Source organism: Lepisma saccharinum, chromosome 12, assembly GCF_977018435.1.
Source record: "Lepisma saccharinum chromosome 12, izLepSacc3.1, whole genome shotgun sequence".
In the NCBI taxonomy this organism is placed as follows: Eukaryota; Metazoa; Arthropoda; class Insecta; order Zygentoma; family Lepismatidae; genus Lepisma; species Lepisma saccharinum.
The window spans coordinates 52,296,442-52,322,113 of NC_139240.1; the positions used below are offsets into that span (position 1 = coordinate 52,296,442).

Here is a 25,672-nt window from a genome sequence, read left to right on the forward strand (position 1 = left end):
ATGAGTGATGATATGATGAAATTTATGAATGGACACTCACAAACAGCCATGCCCAGGCCGGGATTCGAACCCGGTACCCCTGGCGTCGTAGCATATAAAAGTTACATTGATTAACATTTTATACATACATAGGAACATGGGTCAAGGATAATACAGTAGAGCGTCGATTATCCGAAGTAATTGGGGAACATGGGTGTTCGGAAAACTGGTTTGTTCGGATAATCGAACTGTACATGTTTATTTGCCAAAAAGAAGTACTGTACAGTAAATTTATTCATAAAAACAGGCATCTCTTTAAGTATGTATTACAAAGTAACGTACAAAGGCAACTTTAGTAGGAATATATAGTATGTGGTACAGTTTATTAAACAAAAATATGTACATATTACATACGCATTTTGCATGAACAATACACACAGTACACAAAATTAACGTTTAAAAAAATCCTTTATTTTGGTCTGTCTAAGCAAGCCTACACGCTTACGAGCAGCTAAGTCACGTACTTTTTTCATTACAGATATCTGAAAGTGAGCGAGTACACAGTTCGGTTAAGCGGTCGTTCGGTTGACCGACGTTCGGATAATCGACGCTCTACTGTATTTAATTATTAATAATAATAATTCTTTAGATGAAGGGAAAAAATAGTCGAAAAAGGGAAATTTTACCCCTTGGAAAGGGAAATTGTGCTTACAGATTGTGGCAACACTGCTCCGAAAGTGTGTCAGGGGTTGAATTTCACAGCAGGCTTTCAGTACGATACTGGGCAGTGCTCTACCGCGTAGAAGTGTGTATGAGCGGATCGAGAGGTTTAAAAATGACCGAACAAGCGGGAAGCGGGAGCAAGACACCTATCAACCTCCACCCACTGACGGAAAAACTCAACAAGCTCAAGAGATGATTCTGACGTACAGACGGGTCACAGGGCGGTTTACTGATCTCTGTTTTCCCTTGGTGCACACTGCCAGCCGCGCGGCCATGTTTATTCCGTTACAAAAGAAAGCAAAATTGAGCGATTAATATGAAGTTTAGCCAAGTAACCACAAGAGTACCACCTTTCAGCACGCGAACGCTGAAGGCAGTGTGGCCAACCTAAAGGAAGTTATGGTGATAAGTGCAGATAAGTTTTGACATTCCCTGGTACAACAGAAACAGCGGCAGATTTGGGCATCGCTTATACCGCACTTTGCCCAGTCATTAGTAAAATAAATGCTATTTTAGACGATGCTTTAAACTTGGGTCGTAAAACTATAAGCATAGTGTCTGCTATAGTATTTCAGTATCGAAGTGTTCAGTAATAAAGTGGCAAATGTAATGTATTTAAGATTCAAACTTTTAGATTCGTTAATTTACCACTTTATGACAGAAATAACCTGTATTATACTGCATCTTGTTACTCAGAATAGATACAATCACAGTATTTAATGATTTGGCATGGCATCTAAATCTGATTTATAAGTAATTCTCAGTTATACAAATTATTTTCTCTTCACCTTGACATACGTATAACTCAGGTTTAACTGCATCATTTATAAATACGCAGACGCGACGCCAAATTACAGAGAATGCGGACGCAGGTAGCATTGTAAAAAAAGCTACGTACGCACATTGCCATAACGTAAGCAATCAAGGCTTAATCCTGCCCATGGCCCTTTTGCGTCATCAATTCCGGCGATTGTCATTTTGGCAAAACATCCTTGATCTTCGATCACTTCTCCAGTCTGGGAAAAATTGCGTAAGGTCCTACGAAAAACAGGGTAGAAATGAGATAATCGTCATCGCAGTAGTGTTGCTACCTCCCCTATCTTGGAGAGAGAGAGAGAGAGAGGGAGATACAGAGAGGGGAAAGGGTCAAGTTTCCTTGGTGCTTACCAATCACCATACAAAAATCATAGCGGCCTCGTACATTTTTTTTTCTTTTTTTGTTTCCGGTTCGCGAGATAAAAGTTGCGAATCCTTGAACAAGATGTTCAGTTTTCGCGTTCCCTTATCGTGTGTAGCGTTAGAATTGCCAAATTCTCCTTGTGGTACAACGGTTGTTGAGGAGCGGCGTACCGTCTAAGCTTCAATGGAGAAGAAAGCGTGTTGACCAATGAAATCGCAAGGTTAACATCAAGAGCGGCGAACAGTGATATTTGTGAAGTGCGAGTTGAGATTTTTTTGTTGTGTTCTTACTGGGTGAGTTTCATTCTATACTTAATTCGTCCACTTCTTGTGTATTTCTGATTTTACGTCGAACGATGATTGCAAGAAATTGATGAAAGAGAGACTTTGATTCATTGATTTGCAACTAGGGTTTTAGAATTCCGGCGTGGGTGTATTTTGTCAGTGTCCTTTTATCAATTTCATCATACCATCACTCATTCTCATCTTCACGATTCAAAAAGTGGCAGAAAAGCGACGTAAAATAACCAAATCAATTGATAAATCAATCAATGATTGATTTGCTTTAATTCGCTATCATCCACTTTTAGCTAATTGCGAAGATACACTTAATAGGCTTATAAATTATGTATTGTTTTCTACATAATAATAATATTCATTACATAATTTATTAACCACACACACACTATTTCTGTGCGAAATTACGTTTTCTTTAATATTGATTTGGTTTATTATTCTACGCATTTCTGCCAGTTTTGGATAATCGCAAAGATGATGATGAGTGACGATATGATGAAATTGATGAAGGGACACTCACAAAGAACATCCATGCCCAGGACGGGATTCGAACCTGGGACCTGAGTTTCACGTGACTTCATAGCGCGTGGCAACGCAATGTTCGAGAGCCAACTTATAAACAAAGATTAGGAAAAGAAATAGTTGTGCATTATGTTTGCAGAGCTTTGCTTTAGTGCTAATTTCACAGTCGCTTTAGTTGTGTGTACGATATCGGGAATATTGAGTGTAATCGGAAAAAATGTTGTGCTGTATGGAAATAACACTGCTCTTCATATGTACAAATGCTCAGTGCAATCGACAGAAAGAGCTATGATGACAAAGTGAAGTTATGTTGTGCTGTTGATCCGTATGAACTTGGCTCTAAAGAATTGAGAAAGTATACATAATACGGCCAAGGGCAGGAATAAGGTTTCACTATTATTACTATTATTTTACTGTTCTTGAAACACTGTAATATCATTATATTCAACCTAAAACAAGCACGTGATTCATTCCTTCTCTTACGAAATTTCAATGTAAAAAATGAAATCCAGTTAATATTTTTTGAGCATGTAAATACGTATAATAGACACTGTCAAGATGTAGAACTCAATTATATTTACAGTAAACATAATTTAGAATCTATCACTAGAAAATATTATTAACTAATGTTAAAACGACGCATCTTCATAAACGAATGTTTGAGTAAAAAGGTCCCAATCTTTTAATTAATTTCACTATTATATGCATTTAGTAGGTGCATGTCCTTGATCGCGTGCCCATCAGGATGAGGAAGAAATAATCTTGGTGTTTACTACTTCTGTAAAAAAAAATGAAGTAAGGAAAAGGTTCAAGATTTCCAGACACACTGGGGAAATTTCGAATCCTGCATGATAATGCATGATATTTATCCTGAAGTGATTGTTCTTCCATTTTCTGGAATAAACTTGTCATTTGTAACATATTTCCGACACTTACAGTGTCGAGAACACTTCTCAAATTAAGCAGTTTTGAAGCACGACCATCGTAAAATTTGCTGATTGTTCGGTATCTCACAAGTGAGGAACCAGCTAACGACAGCTCGCGGTTTCTTTTTTTCTTCTCAGATGTCTCCTCTGAATGTCTGTCTGTTTCTTAATTAGAAGACACATTTTCTTAATTCAAGTAATGTGATGTTCAAAATATAGAACACTTACTATTTCTTTCAAATTCCTTCCAGACGACTGGCGTAAGTATAAAATATAGGACCTTTCCGTGAAAGAACAATACGTCTGGTAAGTCTACCTATACTTATTCTGAAACTAATAATCGTTACCTTGCACTACATTAATAAAGGTTGACCGTATAAGTTTAGCAAAGTTTGTTTAAAACCCAGTTTTAGCTTAGGCTAATTGAGACAGGATCCACAATATAATGCATAATACGAACCACTGTGTAATGTAACACCACCAGACATAACAATTCTCTGCAATTGATTCATATTCGATACATAAATCTGTCATGTTCATGCACAGGGACAACCAAAATCTAATATCCCTGACGGGCCCTCCTATATTTGTTCCACCTTTTGATTGCTCACTCCGTAGCAAAAGTGTATCGTGACCAATGAGAGTGTTGTGCTGTGTTTGTGATCTTATAAATGCCATTGAATGTAAGACTACCATATTTCCAGAGCATGAAATTGGAACTTCCTTTGGAAACGGTCAGAGAATTACAAGCATATAACCACGAATCTGATTTGTGGATTAAGGAAAATATGGTATTAGAAAGGATCAAAATCTAGCCCAATCACTACTCTACTCGAACCAAGGATTTATCTCGAACGTTGTAATTTATTTAGTTCCTTCTTTGCCCATCACGCCAGAAGCTGCTCCTATGAAGAAATCTACAAATGTTACAAATTGTGAAAGCATGATACTTTGGATTAAGACTAAATAATCAGATTATACATACTAGGTACCCCAAATTTCACTAAAAGTTTCAACTTCATTCGAAGAGGAACTGTCTCAGACATTGTAAATTAAGAATGAGAAATTCACATTTTGAGTTCAAACTATGTTGGTGGAGAGTGTTCAGCGTAATTTTCAATGATACCAGAGGCCCCCGGTTCGAATTGTGGGTTCGTCCCACAATTCACATTCATCCTCATTGCAGCAATTAACTCGAGAGGTAGAAAGTGAAGTAAAGTAACCACGATTAACTGATTACCTTTTTTTAATATTTCAGATTACCCAAATGGTCTAGCGGAAATCAGTTACCATGGAGACAACAATTACGAATGCCTTTACCCTGACCTTATTCGTAACTTTACTATTGGCCATCTACGCTTACGTCACCAGGAACTTCAACTACTGGAAGGACAGGGGCGTTCCGTACCTGAAGCCAGTTCCGTTCCTTGGGAACATGAAGGATCTTATACTGATGAAGAAGAGTATTGGTGATCAGATGGCAGTGATATACAAGGGCTTGTCAGGGCACAGGTTCGGAGGGTTCTTCTTGGGAACCACACCCTGTCTCATGGTGCGGGATCCAGATCTGATGAAACACATCCTGGTGAAGGACTTCGACCACTTCATGGATTGGTCCTACCGTCCTGATCCCGTTGGAGATCCTATGGCGTCCAACACCTTGTTTTTTATGCAGGGGGACCGGTGGAAGTTTTTCAGGGAGAAGGTGACCAAGATCTTTACTCTGAGCAGGATCAAGGCGTCCTTCCCCAAGATATGCGACTGTGCCATGAGCATGATCGGAGACATAGGGGAACATAGGGATTCCAGCGGACGGATTGATATCCATGAGATCTCGGAAGCCTACCCCATATACGTGACAAGCGTGGTTGCTTTCGGCATCCAGGGGAAGCTTGTGGCGGACAGGCAGGTCTTGGAGTTGGCTAAAGATCTGACGAGTCCAGCCCTGAAGCGTATCCTGGCCTGCTTCTTCATGCTGTTCGCTCCTAACGTCCTGAAGACGCTAGGGTTCTCTGTCGTTGAAGAATCTTTGAAGAAAAGTTTCAAGGAGCTGATAGACGATCTCTTCAAAACGAGAGAGCAATCGGGTATCTCCAACAAGGACATGGTCGACCTCTGTTTACGGCTGAAGAAGGAACGAGAGATGAACGACGATAAGAACAACAATAAAGGAGGAGATGAAACAACAGCGAGTGATGTTGGTGAGTGATACCTTCTGACATCTTGGAAGAAAAACACATTAATTGATTAATCGTTGCTTTAAGAACCTTTCCATAGGAGAGTGGACAAGCGAGATTAATTTTAGTTTTATTCAAAGTATCACTTATTATACGTATATGAAAGGGGAAAATATGCAGAATTTGGAATTGTTAATAAATACACTACTTTCACAGCTTTTAAGCTTTTAAATTACATAGCTAGTGTCAAATATATGATCCCGGGACCTCAATATATAAGCAGTCACCAGCAGAAACAGTATATACAGTGCCAGAAATCATGTTTGAGTGCTTAATTCTATAAATATTTCTCCCTACTGAAATCTTGACATTACCCTCAGGGGTTGTAATAAATTGCAATTGACCACCTACAGGTAATTGGTAATGATTTAAATTATTGTTAAATATGTACAATGTTTTACCTGTTTCATCATCAACATCTGTAAGTATGCTGTTCAGATGAATAATTAACAAAGCAATTAGTTTAGATATTATATCAGAAGAGGGTGCTGGTGTTGGCAGGTCCATAATAGCCTGTTTTTGAACCCAAATAAGTTCATAGGCATGTTTATTTATTTCAAATCATGCTCTGTAATTGGGCATTGATTACCACTTTTCAAATCACAATGACCCCATGGTAGAGTATGTATGCCACATGATAAAATGCATCTCTTATCATCATGTGGGTCCAGAGCCACTTTTCTTACAATATTTGTAGTCAACAAGTGATCCACACTCTGAATTTTATTTTCTGATGTTCTGATTGTGCACAACATATGATCCGTTAATATTATTTATAGTAGAAGTGAGACTTTAATTTTCCACTTTATGCCATAAAAACTAAATTAATTCTAATTTCAGTCTAATTCTCTCATTTATTGTTTCTAAACCTTAAGGTCTGAAGTATTCTACTAAATTTCTGAAACAAACCTTAGTTTGAAGAATCTGTTTATGATAGACTTGATGTTGTTCCATAATCCTACAAAGTAAATAATCTGCATGCTATCACACCAGTCACAGGCAAAAACTGTTTATAAAAAAATATGTAATAATATTTTTTTTAGAAACCAAAAGCATCAAAATATCAAATAAAGTTTGCGTTGTAAAAATTGTTTCAGCAAACCCATATATTTCGCCGAGTTTTTTGAAAGACTGAAGAAGTTCCTAAAGTCATGTCACACCCGACACAATTGCTAAAAATGTATTTTATAGAACTGAAAGATTGAGATGGGGGAGGAATATTATGAAATAACTTTCATGGAGGGAAATGAAATTACATGAATTGATAGAGTTACAAGATGCTAAGAAAAGAAAACAATGAATGTGAATTTGTCTGAAAGTCAAACTCGTTACAATGGAATTGCCCTTAAGTACACTTTAAGCGCAGATAGGCTAATTGGTACTGGGCCTACAGTTTAAAGTGGGGTCCGAACCACTGTGCAAAGTGCCTTCACCGGAAAAGACACATTGGTCAATCCACACTAGATACGCTTAACTCTACAAAAACAGTGCTTTTTCATTGAAAGCATATTTAATCAATCAATACCAAACCAATACAGTCAATCAAAAGAGTAAATTCATGCTATCAAGGTCAGGCCTGGGTTTATAGGAGCTTGGGAGGCTGCAGCCCAGGGTCTCTACTAGTGGATAAATTGCTTTGAAAAGGTGAAAAAGCTTAAAAAGAGAAGAATTAGCCATTTGAAATGTGCCAATAAGGTGAAGTTTCCCGTGCATATAGCACGGTGCCATGAAGGCACAATTAGGGGATGTGATCTCGATCTCAGCCAATTTGGAGGAGATCTGATCAGCACCAAGCTCCGGCCGCCTTTATCCCTAGGGTCGCTTCCAGGTACCTATATATTTGAGGCTGGGTGAGCCACAGAGCTGCTTTATGCGGCGACTAGGTAAAAAATCCGACCTTAGATCAGTCAGGTAATAAAAAAACAAAAACAATATATAACTGACGTAAGTTTATAACTAGAATTCTACTTAGGAGGTGGAGCTCTAACTAAAGGAGGACAAGGGGACAATAGCCTTGGGTGTAAAATTAGCACGGACAGAAAATAGTGACAATCGTGGCATCCTGTCAAAGTAGTGGAGCTATATAGAATTTACTGTATTGTAATTTTACAAGGAAATAGATGCAGACATTTTCGATATGAGTCACCCCAAGTTCGTATTTATTGTTGAAAACCCGATATTGCTAAGAGTCGTTAACTTAACAAGCCTAACCTAACAACGAAAGGAATCGAAGACGCTGGGTACATCAAGCTCGCAAAATAAATGCTAACATCTCTAAACCTGGCCATTCTAACCTAATCATATGTACATTATTAGACCTAAGCGGAATTGTAGGTTAGGAATTGTTAGGTATGCACCAGAACCGACGAAGGGCGGGTTAACCAAGAAGAAGTTTGAGCATTGTGCAATAAGTGAGACCCTTATAGATGGTTTTTAAGTTCACTTTATGCACAGGACGGCTAATCGGGACTGGATCAAGTGGGATCAGAACCAGTATGTGCCTCCAGCGGGTATCGAACCCGGGACCCCTTGATTACAAGGGGACTACTGCGGCATTGGGGAGGCCAAGAGACCCATTATCACTTTCAATTTTAAAAAAAGTCTTGTTTCTCTCAACAGATTTATCCGAAGATGTTCTTCTTGGTTTGGTGGGTGGGATTGTAGTCGCTGGCTACGACACGACAGGCAACGCCCTGGCGTTCTGTTGCTACGAGCTGACGGTCAACGGCCATGTACAGGAGACGCTGAGGCAGGAGATTGACGACTACTTGGAAGAATGTCAAGGGAAACTCTCTTACGAGGGCGTACAGAAGCTTACGGAACTGGACAAAGTTGTTTCAGGTAAATTTATGTATAAAGCACATACGCTGAGCTCAATTTGAAGCAGGATTGTTAAAGGTACAGGGACCCATGAATTGCAATGGGTTCCATTAGGCTCCGCAACCTTTTTCCTTTTACAATTTAAATTCGGTTCAAGTTACGTTTTGTTTCATTTCAATATGGTTGAACAGCATTAAAATTGATCCGGAATAAAGGTTCCTGGACCGAAATGCAATACTTTAAATATGAAAAGGTTCTTTGCCGTACAGAATCCATTTACGCTTGCTGATTTTCTCTCCTGGACCGGAATTGATTTAAAATTCCTGAACCTTTAACAACCCTGATTTGAAAGCGTACATTATCGAAAAGAACGTAACGAAAATAGAACAGAGTTGCTAAACCTTCAGATACGCACCTAAAAATTAGCACCATTAATCACTCACCCCCCCCCCCCACACACACACACACGTGATTATATCAAGTAAAAAAAAAACCTTAAATACTCACAATTTTCTTTAACCCTAAGTGGGCGCGTGGAATTGTGTAACATAAGTAGGCACGTGGTGAACGTAGTTCACCATTGCGCCTACTTGTAATTCATGGAATTTATATATTTTATTATACTACTGTGGGATATTTATTTATTACTGCACATAGGTGAAGGAATAAAGTCGTGTACTATTTTTTTATGCACGTAGAACATGTTTATTACATTTGCAATAAATTTTCCAACTTTTCATCCTGGAAGGTTCATTACAATGTTACGTCTTGGGGTTCTGGCTTTTGGTGGAGGATCTTTCAGCAACTTTGTTTTTCCATCTTTTGCAACGTAACAAGGCAGATCCTTTTCATCTTCATTTGATTGACCAGTGTTACCTGATGATCCAAAGTCAAGATATCTCACTACCTGATTTATTGAGAGTATCAGAATCGGCACTGTCATCTTCGCTGTCATCATGTCCTTCAATTTCACTAGATGCGTCATGTTCACTCACAGACAAGTGATCGCTGACATTGTCATCACTTTGTATGGTCATATCATTACTATGACTTTCATTACTTCCATCTAACAGAGCACCAATTTCAGCATGGGAAAGACCTTTATTCTTTGCAGCCATTATTGAAGCAAATGAAGTTGCAAAGTCTAAATTACAAATCAGCTTGTACCACAGACACGTCTTTGGTCTTCTCAAAGCAGCACTAGATGACTCCAATGCAGCAAAACTCCAATAGATGTCTGACACATACAAAACACCAGCAAACACGTGAAAATAAAAGAAAATGTAGTTCAAAATAAAGTTACGCAAGTGTTCACCAATACACATTCAAGAAAATGCAGTATTCATATCAAGATGTTAAATAACTATTTTATCATTTATATTTGATTGCAAACATGTTGTTGAAGATTAGAAAAATTAAGACTGTTGAAAAAAACATTTTTGGCGACATTATGCTTAGGCAGATGAGCTGTTGTGAACTAGGTTCACCACGCGCCCACTTAAGGGTGAAAGATATACCTTTAGGTTTCTGCATTTTCATTACCTTTCCAATCTGCAAAGAGAAAATGTGTAATCGAAACAATCAACTTCCCCAGATCAATTGAGAGGGGGTTCAATAAATCTCAGTGTAATAACTATGCTTTTCTTAAAGTGAAAGTTAAGATATAGTTCGCACACAAATCTGGAAACTTCATTAAAACTAAGCTGGATTGATTTAAAGTAAGATAGAATACATGGAATAGATCACTTTAAATAAATAGTTTATAGAATACCTAAGGATTTTATAGATATCAAAATCACTTTTAGTGAAAATACATTAATCTCGTAACAATTTAATAGTGTTTATTAAGCTATAAGAAAGGATAAGAAAGATAAATAAAATATATATATTGATGAGGTGAAGCTGATACCAAAGGAAATGTAATGTTACTGTAAACACACTTAAATTTCTCTTGATTTAAAATAAATAATTTTTATAGGCAAAAATAGCAAACATTTACTGTAGAAAAATGTACAAAATACTATTCATGGTAAATAGTGTCATTATCATTAAACTGTAAATAAATATGACAGCTGATATTTTGAAAACTATTATTTAAAAAATATCATTCCGCTACAAAGACTATAACAAATATTTTAAGTTACAATTGTAGAGTACATCCAGAATGTTTTATTTTACTGGAAGAAAAATTACTGAAATTATGTATTATAGTTTCATTAACACACTCAACAAACATTTCCATAATAGGTTGGTTCATTTGTACAGTATCAGAAACCGAATAATCTACATTTACATATAATTTATTATTTTTTTAATCAAAATTTTAAAATATTTTACAGGGCCGTTTACTACAAATGGCCTATCTATAAAAAACATATATCTATATGTATGGTGCCAAAAACCATATCAGCAATTTTAAGCATTTTTTTTTAAATTTATAAAATCGATTTAAATAAAACAAAATCATAAAAAATGATCTTTAACCACCCTGGTTAAAACTAATGAGTTGTGTTTACTTTTGGAAATATATTTTAAATAATAGGCATAGAGTCATCAAAAGTGACATTGCAGTGAGCTGGACACACCCTTCAAATTTGCAGTCATGCTAGATATGCACCATAAGTTGCATCAGGATCATTTTCGAATATCAATATAGTGAGCTGCACAAATCATTGTTCTTGGAAACTATAATGTTTTCCATACGTGCCAGACTAATTTATCTCTAAAAAGTACTTCAGTATTCCCGGATTGTTAACAGTGCTTGTCTAAAAGTAATAGTAATTTTCATTTGAGTATTTTTAGTGCTTCTATTTAAGCGTAACACTGTTTTTCGACGCATGCTGAACATTTAATAGTTAATGAGAACGAAGAATTTTCATTTTATGCGCACCTCATTACAATGCGTTGTTTTATTGTCCCTAATTGAGCCTTACATTGTTTTTATTTTTACCCAACTCACTATGAATTGATTAAATCTTCTTATTTATGTCAAACAGTGCTTGGGGCAACAAAAAAATAGGAATACCATCTTCATACGTTACCATCGAACCATGCTATAAGTAAAATCACAACAAACATTCAATTCATTAAATATCGTTGACGACACTTTTTCAATAGGTAGCGATCATAGGCGTAACTACGGGGTGTGCCGGGTGTGCCTAGGCACACCCTAATGGGCTGCTTTATCAAAGAGAATTAGAGACGGATATTTCAATAAGAGAGAAAATAAGCGGCAGTTTGTAAAGTTGAAAATGTCATTACTTGGTACAAACGTGTGCATTATAGCTGATGAAACGACTGTCTATAGTTTTTCGATTTTTTGATGTCATTGGAGAAAGAAGATATTTACTGCATTCTACTCTGTACTGCAGCGCTTTTCTTCTATACCTGTCACAAGCTGCACGCGTGAGAGAGCTTTCTCCAAGCTTACCCAAGTTAAAACTAAATTAAGAGCAACTCAGAAGCAGGATAGATGGAAGCCCTGCTCTTGCTATTTGTGGAACAGGAAAAAGTTTAGTCTATTGATGTAAATAAAGTTATGATGTGTTTAAGAACATTGTACCTTTTGACAGACGCCTCTTGTTATAGATGACGTGTATTTTGATGTATTTGTTTGTAAGATGTATGAACATTTTGTGTGTGTGTGATTTCCATGCAATTTGATTTTTTTCTACTACATATATTCAGAAATTTTCAACACTGTCATTTAGTGAATTTATATTCCTTTACAAACATCAGTGCAGTTAAAGAGGCAAGTGATTGTGTTGCAAAATATGCTATTAAAAAGGTACAAGACCTCATTTTTTTTCTCTGTGCACACCCAAATATAAAATTCTAGCTACGCCTATGGTAGCGATGAATCGTCTAGATCGCCCAACACTACTAGTGCCACGGACAACATTGAAGCAAGTAAAACTCTTTGAAATGCCTACAAAACGATGGAATGAGGCCCACATTTTTATCTGTTTCGGAATTGTACATGCCTTTAAAACCTTTATTAATTTTTTTTAATAAAAATAATATGATCAAAATTTTTATCTGAAATAAAAATAAAACAGACTGCTTGATTTTTCAGTTATGTTGCTATATTACAACAATGTAACATTGACAACATCCATTGTATAACGGATTCTCTTTTTATTTAAAACATTCTTAACCATTGTTATAACTGTATCTTTAGTCAAACTAAAAACGTCACAACGAAAAACTGTGTTTTTATACTCGTAATAGCCTTAGACTACAAGAGAAATAATAGTTTTAAAATTATGTCCTTATGAATTCAAAATCATTTTGTGAGTGGCTAGTGCTTTGTTATTCATAGTAAGGTTACCCAAATTTTATTTTAAAAATTTAGAAATTTGTGGCCTGTTCTTAAATGGCTCGTGTTTACATAAGTTTGTTTAAATCCACTTAATGTACGAATAGGCTAATCGGGACTGAACCTACAGTTTAATGCGAGATCCGAACCAGTATGTACCTCCATCGGTTATTAAACCAGGACTCTTTGATTACAATGGAATGACGTTGCCACACTATAGGTCGAAGGACGACATTACCACTAATACATACATAGATGATTCTTTCAGTTAGCAGCTCTCTCAATAATATACCCCCCTAACTGCGAAATCATTCTAGTTTTGTTATTAACAGTAATATGCCCTTCCTGTAGCCTCAGTGAACAAAATAAGGGTATTATATGTATAACACTCGTTATTCACGTCCAAACTATTTGCACTATTGCATCTTATATATAATGACGCAAGTTGAAATATTCAAAACTCAAATGTTATTACTAACTATTACTCCAGATGGCTCATTCTAATGATCCTTGGGTTCACTCGTGATACAGACCTAATAAATGGATTAAAAAGATGGAAAATTTTACACATAATTAATATAGTATCTTGGAATTTAAAATCCGAAATCGAAAACGTTCCATCAACAATGCATCACATTAACGGGAAGAAGTGTGGCAACTTCAACAAACACAGAAAACCTCTTTCCGTGCCTAGGAAATGGTAGCACAGATAAGAAATATAGCTTACCTCTGCATACGCATGCGCACAAAACGTTTTGAGGGTTACTGGTGTTATCCACACTAAAAATATCAAGCATGACTTACCGTCAAGTTTCAGGCGTCCTGTCCTATCATATATCTTGGTCCAATTTTCCATTCAAGACAGACTAAAAAAGTTTACCTGGAAGGCAAAGAAATTACAATATTGAAATCAAGAAGACTATAATATTTAGAAGTGGTGAAAGGGTGCATTCTTTATGACAAAACAGAAAGTTTTAAATTTCTGTTTTGAGAGTTAACATTTCCACCGATACAACTTTTAGACGAAAACAAGAAATTGGAATTTGCAACACTGACTCAAAACTGCAAGCACAAACATGACTAAACCATTCTAAAGAATAAACGCTAGACATTTCTTTTCATTTTACGTCCCTCTTTTTGCAGCTTTTGGTTAATCGCGGCGATGAGAATGAGTGATGATATAGCTACATCTGTATGTTAGTAACAATGGTTCATTAAGTGCACTCAGTCTTAACTGGATGTCAACCATGAATAATGAATTATCCATGATAATGTTAACGATGAAAATGAAATGACAATCCATGCCTGAACAAGGTCTGATTTGGAACCATTCGACCGTGAAGACCGGCATCATAAAATCATAAACATCCTTGCTCTATTCGAGTTGATAGGTTATAGGTTCGAGTCTTCATCCGCTGGCGTGTAAGCAGACACTCAAATGTTAAACTTATTTCCACATAGTGCACCTTGGATTGCATTGTTGCAGACTAACGAGGCTCTGGCGTTAAACTCGACCATTATAATCCTCTGTGGGGTTTGTGTTATGTCCCGTCCACATGTTCGTGATTATCCTATCATGAAATTCAACTTATCACCATTCATCATCATCTTCGCGATAAGGCAAAAGTGGCGGAAAAGCGACGTAAAATAACAAAACCAATCTTATCAATCAAAACAGTTTCTCTAGTACTTGTACAGTGAGATGCATAAGTATTGCGAAACAAACTGTCCATCACCAAGCTGCTGACAACCTAGTCGTGGACAATTTGCCGATAAATACTTGTGCATCCCACTGTACAGTCACGGACACTTCCGGGTTGTATCAACCCTACTGACTTTCAATAGAATGAACGCAACTCAAAAGTGTCCGTGACTGTACATAACAACTAACAATTCTTTCAGAGGTTGTCCGCAAGTACCCATCAGTGAATTTCATAAGCAGAAAGTGCACCAAAGAGTACACGATACCCGGTGAAGATGTGACGATTGAAAAGGGATCTCAAGTCTACTTGGCTGTTCACGGGGTACACAGGGACCCGGATTACTACCCAGACCCGGATAAGTTCGACCCAGAAAGGTTTAACGAAGAAAACAAGAAAAGCAGACAAAATTTCACCTACATCCCATTTGGAGCTGGACCAAGAATGTGCGTAGGTGAGTCACGTTAGCGTTATTACTTCAACATTACATCAATAGATGGCGTAAGTATAATATATTCCTATATTTACTTTCCAAAACATTTTAGTCGATAATTAATTCAGATGTATATTAAACTAAATTACATATATTAAATATTAATAACCATGCTTAGTTTTGTAGTAGCCCAGTCAACTGCTAAGGCTTATAGTCACAGTGTTACACAAGCATGCAGATATAGTCGAACCACTTACGGAAAGAAGTTGATCGATACTGTACGATGCTACAATAGAGTTTTCTGTGTTCGGATTTTACCAGGACATGTAATGTTCGTACTCCAGAGATTTTCTTCGAAACTGGCTCGGTAAAATATCTCTGATAAACTATGAATGATACTATAAATATTAAATGTTAACTTGTTGCTAGAATATTACTAGTACTGAAAAAAAATCCTTAGCGTGGCCATTTTACCTTTCCTCACACACTCATTGTTTATCTGTTTTACTAGATATCTGTGACTTCCGCAAAAAAGATAAAACGTAAGTTTAGAGAAAGTTATGTGATAGCTTCTCGTCTTTAAAGTCTGATGAGATTGTTTATCTGTTTTACTAGATATCTGTGACTTCCGCAAAAAAGATAAAACGTAAGTTTAGAGAAAGTTATGTGACAGCTTCTCGTCTTTAAAGTCTGATGAGATTGTTTATCTGTTTTACTAGATATCTGTGACTTCCGCAAAAAAGATAAAACGTAAGTTTAGAGAAAGTTATGTGACAGCTTCTCGTCTTTAAAGTCTGATGAGATTGTTTATCTGTTTTACTAGATATCTGTGACTTCCGCAAAAAAGATAAAACGTAAGTTTAGAGAAAGTTATGTGACAGCTTCTCGTCTTTAAAGTCTGATGAGATTGTTTATCTGTTTTACTAGATATCTGTGACTTCCGCAAAAAGATATGACGTAAGTTTAGAGAAAGTTCTGTGTAGCTTCTCGTCTTTAAAGTCTGATGAATAAGCCAATAACATATCAAAGAACCATGTTGGTCTTACGAGAAATGGAAGTTGTGTATTGATTAAATTTTAAAAACGTATGGGTCCCCCGGTTCGTAAAAGGGGTTCTTCAGGGCTTATTGGAAAGTGACAGGAACTGAGATTCTTAGGAGAGCAGGGCCGGCCCTAGATGGGTGGTGGGCATGGGTATACAGTTCATACGGGGCCTCCTAACCAAAATATTTCAGAAGCATGAAAAATCAGAGATTTGTGTTTCTTAGTCTGAAGTACAGATGTTCTAAACGAGCACAATTTAAACATTATTACATTTAATAAACAATTTATATATTTCGTATTATTACCTAAGAGAATAAGCAGAACATTTTGAAGGTTTAAACCAAGAATTATGGGAGGCTGATAAAAGTTTATAAATTAGTGTTTCTCTTAATTTCCGATGTGCCACTGGTGCGTCGTTCATTAATTACAAAACAGGGTGTGTTCAATATCTATCAAAGTAGCAATTTTGAACGATCTCTATTATAATTCTATTTTGTTTACTTTTCATTGAATTTTGACACAGTGGTAGATTTACTTTGTTCACATAAAATACTATTTTCACTTCATGGATTCATTCTATAATTAAACGAATATTGTATAGGAACTATTTTTGGTTGAAATACTTGGACATTATTGTTTATAGTACTTTGTATGAAATATGCTATGAGTAATTCTGGATTTTTATTTCAAAGAAATGCATGAAGTAACGACCTCCCGACGGTGCTTAACTGCTGTAAATACCATATCTATGGCGACGATTTTCAGTTATATTTCTCTTTCCCCCCACAAGGAATACTGCATGCAATAGAAATTGTGAACAATGACCTTAAACAAATAAGTACTTGGTCTGCACACCATGGCTTACATCTAAACCCAGGGACGGCGACAGGGGTGGGCACGGGTGGGCAAGCGCCCACCCAAAAATTCCTGTGCCCACCCGATTGCCCACACAATCAAATGCAATAAGTACATATACTTGGGGATATATGAATGATTCAATAAATAAGTGTATTCTGGTGTACATAACATGTATTTTTAACTTCGAATAATATCTATGCTAGAAATATTCACATATTATCAACCCATAAAAAGCCAATTTTGTCATTAGAAAGTGAAAGTAATTACTAGAGCTATTGAAACAAAAACTGTGATCAAATGAACACTTCCATGGTTAAAAGCAGCTAGTAGGCTTAGGAGGCTCAAAATTATGCAGGGTATGATCAAGATTAGATCAGAATTGAGGGTGAACTTGAGGACTTTGCTCGCAATGCCTGCTTTTCTTAGTCTTATCAAGTTCAGAACCGTAGCTAGGGGGTGGATGGAGTCGGTCCTGGGCGACGAACGATTTAAATAAAAATAAGTTGTAAGTTCACTTTACGCACTGAAAAGCTAATCGGGACTGGACGTACAGTTTAAAATGGGATCCGAACCACTGTATCATGTGCCTTCACCGGGTATCGAACCCGGGACCCCTTCATTACAAGACGACGATCTTACTACTACACCATCGGCGAGGCACAAAAGTTGTAAAAGAATGAATCCATTGGCGCCTCGTGAAATTATTTCGACCCTATTAAATCAATATTCATTATAGCCTGCAAAAAAATTATATCCAAAAATTGTTCTTGCTCGCTTCGCTCGCAGTGTGTCGTTCTTCTCTGTAATGAATTCTAGATTTCCATCTTGCATATATGTGAAACATATATCGTGCATGAAAGTTGTACATGTTAATGTAAAAAAACAATTATGTTTGGAATTCATTTATCAAGCATTTTCTGTCTTTCAAAAATAGTTTGCGTGCTTGTTTTCCATTATTAATGTGAAATTGAACCTGTTGGAAAAATAATTCAAATAGTTTGTTCGAACACAAATGCTTTAGCACCAACTTCTACCCCCTTTTTGCAAAGTTTACGAGGGTAATAACGTCTTTGATACTACCGCTGCTACTACTACTACTAGTACTACTAATACTAATAATGTTGGTCCCGGGTGCGAATCCCGGCTTATGCATGGATGTTTGTGAGTGTCCATTCATCAATTTCATCATATCATCACTCATCCCCATCTTCGCAACTTAACCAAAAGTGGCACAAGAAGCGAAGTAAAATAAAGCAAATCAATTATTATCTTATTTATTTATTTATTATCCTCCGCACAACAGGCATCTGCCCTTTTACAGTGCACAGTAAATGTCTTACATAGGATTTATACACATCAAAATAATATTTATACACATTTCAGATATTAAAAACAAATACATATAGGGGTTATATATATCGTCCTTAAACATTACCGTGGATAAAAAAAATGAATCAAACCTTATACAATTACATTCATATATGTACGGGTATATATATACACATTAAGAAAATAATAATAATAATAAAAAAATTAATAAAAATTAAAAAATTAAGCAAGAATGTTGTCCATTAAATAGCGTTTATACTCAGAAAAGTTAGCATATATGTCCAAGTGTATGCCCCTTTCTAACCATTCATTATACAAGCTACACATTCTTCGCAGGGGAGCCATTTCTGCGGATTTTGTACGGGTGCGGGAAATTGCAAAGAGTTGCTTTCTTGATCGCAACTTTGGATGGGGGACATAGAAAGCTATTTTTGAAAGCAGAGAGGAAGAATCCAATTTGTCGTTAAGAAGTTTGAAAAGAAAAAGGAGCTGATGTATGGTTCTTCCGTTTGCAAGGGAGGTAATGTGTAATTTAATTAGTAATTCGTTATAAGGTGTCATCTTTGGATATGCACCATCTATCCTAAAAACTATATAGCGAGTGAACTTATTTTGAACTTTTTCAATAAGATCTATTTGTTTACTGGTTTGTGGACTCCACACTATAGATGCGTATTCTAATTTGGGCCTAACATATAGGTTAAATAATGATAACAACGCTTTATTTTCATTGAATTCTTTTGCAGTTTTATTACTACTACTACTACTACTATTATTATTATTAGTGGTACGTTTATCCTGGTACTCCCCCCCCCCCCCAGACAAAAATTCGTGATTATGCCTCTGGATTGGAGTGAGGTTTTGGTGCTGTTCTGGACCTCCACATACGTATATAAATCGCGGCCTGAGTATGGTTAAAATAATCTCCAAATAAACAAATAAAAACATCATCTTTGCGTTACTTCCTCCGGCAAAACAAAACATTATTTAGACTTTTTAATTCTTCTTAGAATAATTTAATCAAGAAGACTTAGATGGGAAGACCATGCGACACGAATGGCAGGGGAAAGAATAGTTTAGAGGATTCTCGTTGGGAAACCTGATGGTGAGAGACCTGTAGGAAGGCCAAGACAAAGATGGAGGGATAACGTTGAGATGGACCTAAAGAAAATCGGTAAGGATGGAAGAGATTGGATTGATCTTGCCCAGGATAGGGACAATGGAAAGCTTGTGTTGATGCAGGCGTAAACCTTCGGGTTTAAGTATGCTAGATAGTATAGTATAATTTTAATTAACTCTGCATTGAAATTCCAGAGGTGTCCCTTTTTTATTTCATTACAATTTTTATATAGCTACCTGCCATCTTCAAATATCAATATGGTACGTGGAATATCAACTTTATATTCGTTCTACTAATAAGAACGAATCACAATAATCACTACAATACCGAACTGAATAAATTTTAAGTATGGAAAAAGCTACAGAATTATTCATTTGCTAATGAGTGGCTTATCCTATTTAGAAATTCTCGTTCCACACATAAATTTTGCCACATGAATCAGCCGAAGATGTCAACAGAATCTGTAGATGCAGCTGAAGTAAAGAAGGAAACGTTATGTCACGAAGTATCCAGAAGACGATTTTGTGAGTTTGATTTTAAGCCCACTCTTAAGCTCATATAGGCTAATCGGGACTAAACCTACAGTTTAACGTGTAGTCCGAACCAGTGTGCATTGTGCTTCCACCAGAAGAGGGGGAAGTCGAACACATTACCTCTTCATTATAATGCGACAGCGTTGTGCCGTTGGGGAAAAATATACAGAAAGATCTCGCACCAAACGTATCATTTTATCACCACAGAAGATGCGTCTACTTTTAGAGGGTGATTGACTGAGACAAATATTTGAGACTTTCGGAAAACAACGTCATTGTTCACGGAATTAGCTGCCTTGACTTGATCCACTAATGAAACGCTGTGCAATTGAAACTACCACCTCAACTTTCTAAGAGGTATGAACTAATGCAACTCCATTTTTGGAAGAGTAAGTTGTAGATGATTTGTTTTATTTTAAGTCATTTTTCTGCTAATTTTGATAATGACGACGTTATAAGGTTCAATGGTGATTAGATGAAAGTAACGAAGGGGCGAAAACAAACACATGCTGACACTAAAAATACAAACCCCCATAAATTATTACTTTGACAGTGGTTCCAAGTGCTAGGGACTCGTTGCCCTGAAAGAACAAAGTTTCCAGGGTATGCTGCACAGGGTAGAGGTTGACATTCTAATGTGTTCGAAATGGTCACACCATACAACCCAAGTCATCTATGAAAATAGATGAATTATTACTGGTACGGTAATCAACTTTGATGAATTCCTTGTGTCCTAAATCAATTTTATTACCTCATAAAATATGTTCATGTAACCATACGTGTATTGCTTCTCCCGCATTAGTAACATGAAAGTTCAAAAAACTAATAGCAACTTAGCTAATAATCTCTTCAATTCTGAACAGATTTTTCAATCTTACTTGTTTATTACTCTGAGTGATATTTTGTCAAAATAGCCTTTCATTAGCCTAGGAATACTTCATGGACAATGAACGAACAATTGGTTATCCGTGTGTGTGTTAAATCATTAATAATAAGACGTTCATTTTAATCCAAACATTCAGTGTCGGCGATTAGGAGGAGCGGGAAGTGGGGGATGCAGTTCCCCTGCCACATTTTGCCCCCGCACTATGACCTCATTATGCTAAGCCTTTTCTACCAAGAAAAAGTATATTGTCCCTGCCCTTCAAATGTTGGCACCCAATCGCCGCTACTACAAACATTCATATATATTTCTCAGTTGTAAAAACCTTATAAGCTAAAAAATGTGACCCCCAAAGAGTAAGAAAACTCTTTCAGTCAAAAACTCATACCATGAAAATACTATGCTCAGGAACATGCATTTAAATTGCGAGAAATTTCACGATTGTCTACCATCGCACTTTCTATCACTGTCGCCGAATACATAAAATCAAGTATGTGTCTTGTATTTGCAACACAAGCTTAAATAAACCTAATTCACATTTATTTTACTGTATTAACATGCATGAATGAATGTGACTAGAATGTTTGGCTGCGATGGGTAAACACTTCCTTGAAATAATTGTGTCCATCAGAGACAAAGCGGAAGGAAATGGAACAAGATGCGAGAATAGATTACAAAAGAAGAATAAAGAGGAGAAAAGGAAAGGGAAAAGAAGTAAGAGGAGAATCGGGAGTGTAAGAGAGATGGGATACATACGTCTTACATACATATATATACTATATATGGTCTTACATTTATACTGCCCACCCTAATCTATCAATATGGAGCTTCTGCCCACCCGGTCGAAAATTTCTGGCGCCGCCCCTGTCTAAACCCGACTAAAACCCAGTGTATTCTTGTAGGTTCCCCTAGAATTCTGAGCAAAATAGATAAATCTAGCCTCCCTAGACTCAACGTAAACGATATTCATCTGCCATTCTCCACTACTGTTAAGAATCTGGGTGTGATACACAACCACCATCTCACCTGGGCAGAGCAAGTTAACTCTGTATCTAGAAGAGCTCTCGGTGCATTGCATTCACTCTATCGGCTCAAATACTTCTTCCCTGAACGCATAAAAATAAAACTGGTCCAGTCTCTTGTATTTCCCATTGTTGACTATTGCGACATTGCTTTCTTGGATGTCAATCACGAGCAAGCTAAACGACTGCAGCGAATTCAAAATGCCTGCATTCGTTTCGTTTTCGATCTAAAATATTCAGAGCATTTGACATCGTACTTTGCGAAGGTCGAGTGGCTTAAATTAAGCGATAAACGTAATTTTCATAAGTTAATTTTACTGTACAAAATCCTCCAAACAAAAGACCCGCAATATCTCTATAACCGATTTCAACATCTTTCCGACTTTCACAGCCGCAACACCAGATCGCGCGAAAGGTCTCTGCTGTCCATTCCACTCCACAAATCCAACTTTTATGCAAATTCTTTTGCTGTTACCTCAGCAGGCCTTTGGAACAAGTTGCCACCTGAAATTCATGTCTCTTCCTCAATTTTGACGTTCAAAAAATTGTTAAAGTTACACATATTATACAATGAAAATTAAATGTTTGATTTCCCTAATACAAGTAATATGGCGGGTGCAGAGAATGATAGAAGGACGCAAGGCACAAAAATTATTTAGCGTAATAGTTAAGATGAATTATCGTCAAAGTATATCGTTTTGGACTGTTTTTTAAGTATGTGTAATATTGGACTGTGCTTAAGTAAGTGTAGTGTTATGTATTTGCTTGTACGTGTGTAAGGGCAAAAATATGTATGTGTGTGTGTGAGTGTGTGTGCTCGTATCTATAGGTTAGATTACCTTTCTTATATGTAATTTTTCTTTGTATTTTTTTATTTCTCTGTAATTTTTATATTTTTTCTTTCTTTTTTTCAATATTTTAATTATTTCATATTCATTTTTTTTGTAAACATGGTCAAGTGGAAGAAAAGGCTCCACAGCCTTAACTTCGCCATGTAAAAGAAGACGAAATAAATAAATAAATAAATAAATAAAAATAAGTAAGGAAAAATCAAATTAGTTGCTTAAATTGGAAGCAACAGAGACCAATAAACTAAGCCAAAACAATTTTTACCTGGTGTCGGGTCCCCATAAGCGCTGGGCCTGGTGTGAGTGCCCCAGTTGCCCCTACTGTCGGCTCTCTAGGAGAGGCCATGATTTGAAAAGGCCCTTTCACAATGGGTCAGCCATAAGAGAATAGCATCACAATATAACTTGATAGTTTGTAGAGCTTGCAACAACAATGGAATACATCATTTGTTGTACTTTTCAGGAATGCAGCTTTCATTGTTGGAGCTGAAGGTCGCCGTTGTGTATACACTGAGCCACTTCGAGCTCCATCCATGTAAAGGGACGCCAGAGGAAGTAGGACTTCACCCAAAGGGACTGTTTGCCCTTCCAGACAAGCCCTTATGGTTGCAGCTGGTCAGCAGAAAGGACAACAGAAGACCAGCAACAATGGGAAGTTAGCTGCACCCTGTGAAGTTCAACAATATATTCAAATTGGAGATACACAAGATATATTTTTGAGAATTTAGATTTTAGTGAGTTCTTCATTAATTATTGAAAGCGAGATCAGTTGCATTTCCAACAGCCATTTTCACGTGGCTATCGTGATGTTGAAATGTAACAAGAAGACGAGTTATACCTTCAAATCTAATAAGATATAAACTGTTATTCTAGTTTAAAATTACGACTGAAAATGATAGACGTTGTATGCTTTAAGTATATGTGTATCTATCGTGCCTATGTGTGTGTATGTGTGTGTGTGTGTGTGTGTGTGTGTGAGAGAGAGAGAGAGAGAGAGAGAGAGAGAGAGAGAGAGAGTTCATCACATTTATCATAGTAAATTGCAATAAATGCTATAACTATTACACACGCTATTTTCTTTATATCATACAAATAACTTAGTGAAATTAACAGAAAATCTAAGATGTAATGAATACAGGATGTCCACAAATATTTATTCTAAATCGCTGAGTGTTAATGTGACAGCTCACAGTCAATTTAAATCTTATGTACGATCTGTATGTTTTCTAGTTTGTGTGTTACTTGGCAAATTCTACACTAGAAGTACTGTACAGGCAGAGCGTATAGAAGAGAAAGTGTGTGCACTTCGGTTTCTTCCCGTAAGCCAAGTGAATAGAGCGGTGCCCCACCGAAACACTGGCAGCACGTTCGCTTGCGACGAGCGTCTTCTGCTTGCAGTGCGGCCGCGCTTTATGTAGAGAGTTGTGTTTTGTTGTATCAGAATAACATTGTGTACTTTTATTAAAGACAACGTTATTACGTTATTCACTTTAGTGTCGTTAGATTTGTGATTGATCCGTTGTGACTAGTTTGTGTTGTGTTCAACGCCTTATTATTGTGTTTAGGCAGCAGCGAGCGAAAACTAGAAGATGCCTAAGTGTTTCGTACCCGGCTGTAGATCTAGATTTGACCGCTGTTCTTCAGGTAGTAGACATTATTTTTAGGCCACTAAAGACAAAATGGGAGTGTGCCATCCCTAGAACAGATAAAAAAACTAAGTCATAATTGCTATGTGTGTGATATTCATTTTTCCTCTGACCGTTTAGTGAAAGTGCATTCGTTCATAGTGGATGGCGATACAGCAGAAATTCCACGACAAAGGTGGAAATTAAAACCAGAAGCTGTTCCTCATATATTTCCTAATCTGCCCAAATACATCTCTAAGACAGTTAAGAAGCCAAGATCTCCCATGAAAAGGCAATCCTTGCGGACAGATGATAATAAAGTAAGTACTCGTCGCAATGTATCATTAAGCTTATCAGTAGAGGATGATTTGCTTCACACTGCGGATGCTAGCAATACAATAGCATTGCTAAAGAAAAACTTAAGAATCAGAAACGCAATTAATTAGAACTCTCTTAGCAAAAATAAAAAAATTGTAATTGATACAATCTTAAAGAAATGCCAACTGAAAAGTAAGACAGGAATGAGACACAGTTCTGAGTTTATACTGGAGTCTCTTCTTTTAAAAATTAAGTCCCCAAGGGGTATAGACACTGTTTGCATCACGATTTGCTACCTTTGCCTTCTGAAGATCACTTAGAAAAATTGGTGAAGGGTCTTATATGTCCTTATGCAATCAATTTACGTACCAGCAAAACTTGCTTTACTTTCTGGCGGAAACTGTGAATACAGGACTGAATCTCCTCTGACGTCTTTTGTTAATCAAATGCGAACTCTCGCAAGAGCAACCGAAAATAAAAATCTTTCGGTGAAGAAGCAAGCTGAAAATGAAATAAGGGAAAAATTTCCATTGTTGAAGATGAAATTCAAATACCGAACTGAGAAAACAACATACCGAACTTAAATGAACAAAGTGTTGGTAAATAATACTTGGCGTATCATTTGGCAGGATACATAGTGCGGTATATTTCCAAAGTGACGGATTGTAAACTGTGTACAACTTTTCTGCACGGGGAACCAACTAATGTACCTGCCTCACTTACGCTAATCCAAGCCTATGGTTCGGACGACGGCTGTAATACCTTACCTATGTATCGAAAAGTGTTTATGATGTTCTGCTACGAGTGGAAGAAGTTGTTGCAAAAAGAATTATCATGTGCTAATAGTTTATGGGGTGATATATTTTTTGAGTGTTTGGACAATTTAAATATAATTGCTGTAAAAACTACGCAATTAGGATGCTGTGAAGATCATGTGCTGCGTACGCTATCTAAACTCG

General features: G+C 36.7%; 3 protein-coding genes across 4 annotated transcripts in view; 2 read left to right on the forward strand and 1 right to left on the reverse strand.

Moving 5' to 3' along the window:
- Positions 1–25,672, reverse strand: part of LOC145996067 (facilitated trehalose transporter Tret1-like) — a 234,622-nt gene that overhangs the window by 151,725 nt on the left and 57,225 nt on the right. The gene's annotated exons all lie outside the window — the stretch shown is intronic.
- Positions 1–25,672, forward strand: part of LOC145996066 (cytochrome P450 6j1-like) — a 260,095-nt gene that overhangs the window by 35,950 nt on the left and 198,473 nt on the right. The window lies entirely within an intron of this gene.
- Positions 4,812–25,672, forward strand: part of LOC145996065 (cytochrome P450 6j1-like) — a 50,970-nt gene continuing 30,109 nt past the window's right edge. Inside the window, exons 1-4 of one of the 2 annotated variants that reach the window (XM_083132290.1) lie at positions 4,812–5,827; positions 8,483–8,704; positions 14,904–15,155; positions 23,234–23,798. In XM_083132290.1, the coding sequence (XP_082988416.1) occupies positions 4,918–5,827; positions 8,483–8,704; positions 14,904–15,155; positions 23,234–23,430 (1,581 nt within the window). In that variant the 5' untranslated portion in view covers positions 4,812–4,917 and the 3' untranslated portion in view covers positions 23,431–23,798. Of the gene's footprint in view, positions 5,828–8,482; positions 8,705–14,903; positions 15,156–23,233; positions 23,799–25,672 lie in introns of those variants that run through there. The other variant, XM_083132291.1, reaches the window with a different exon arrangement.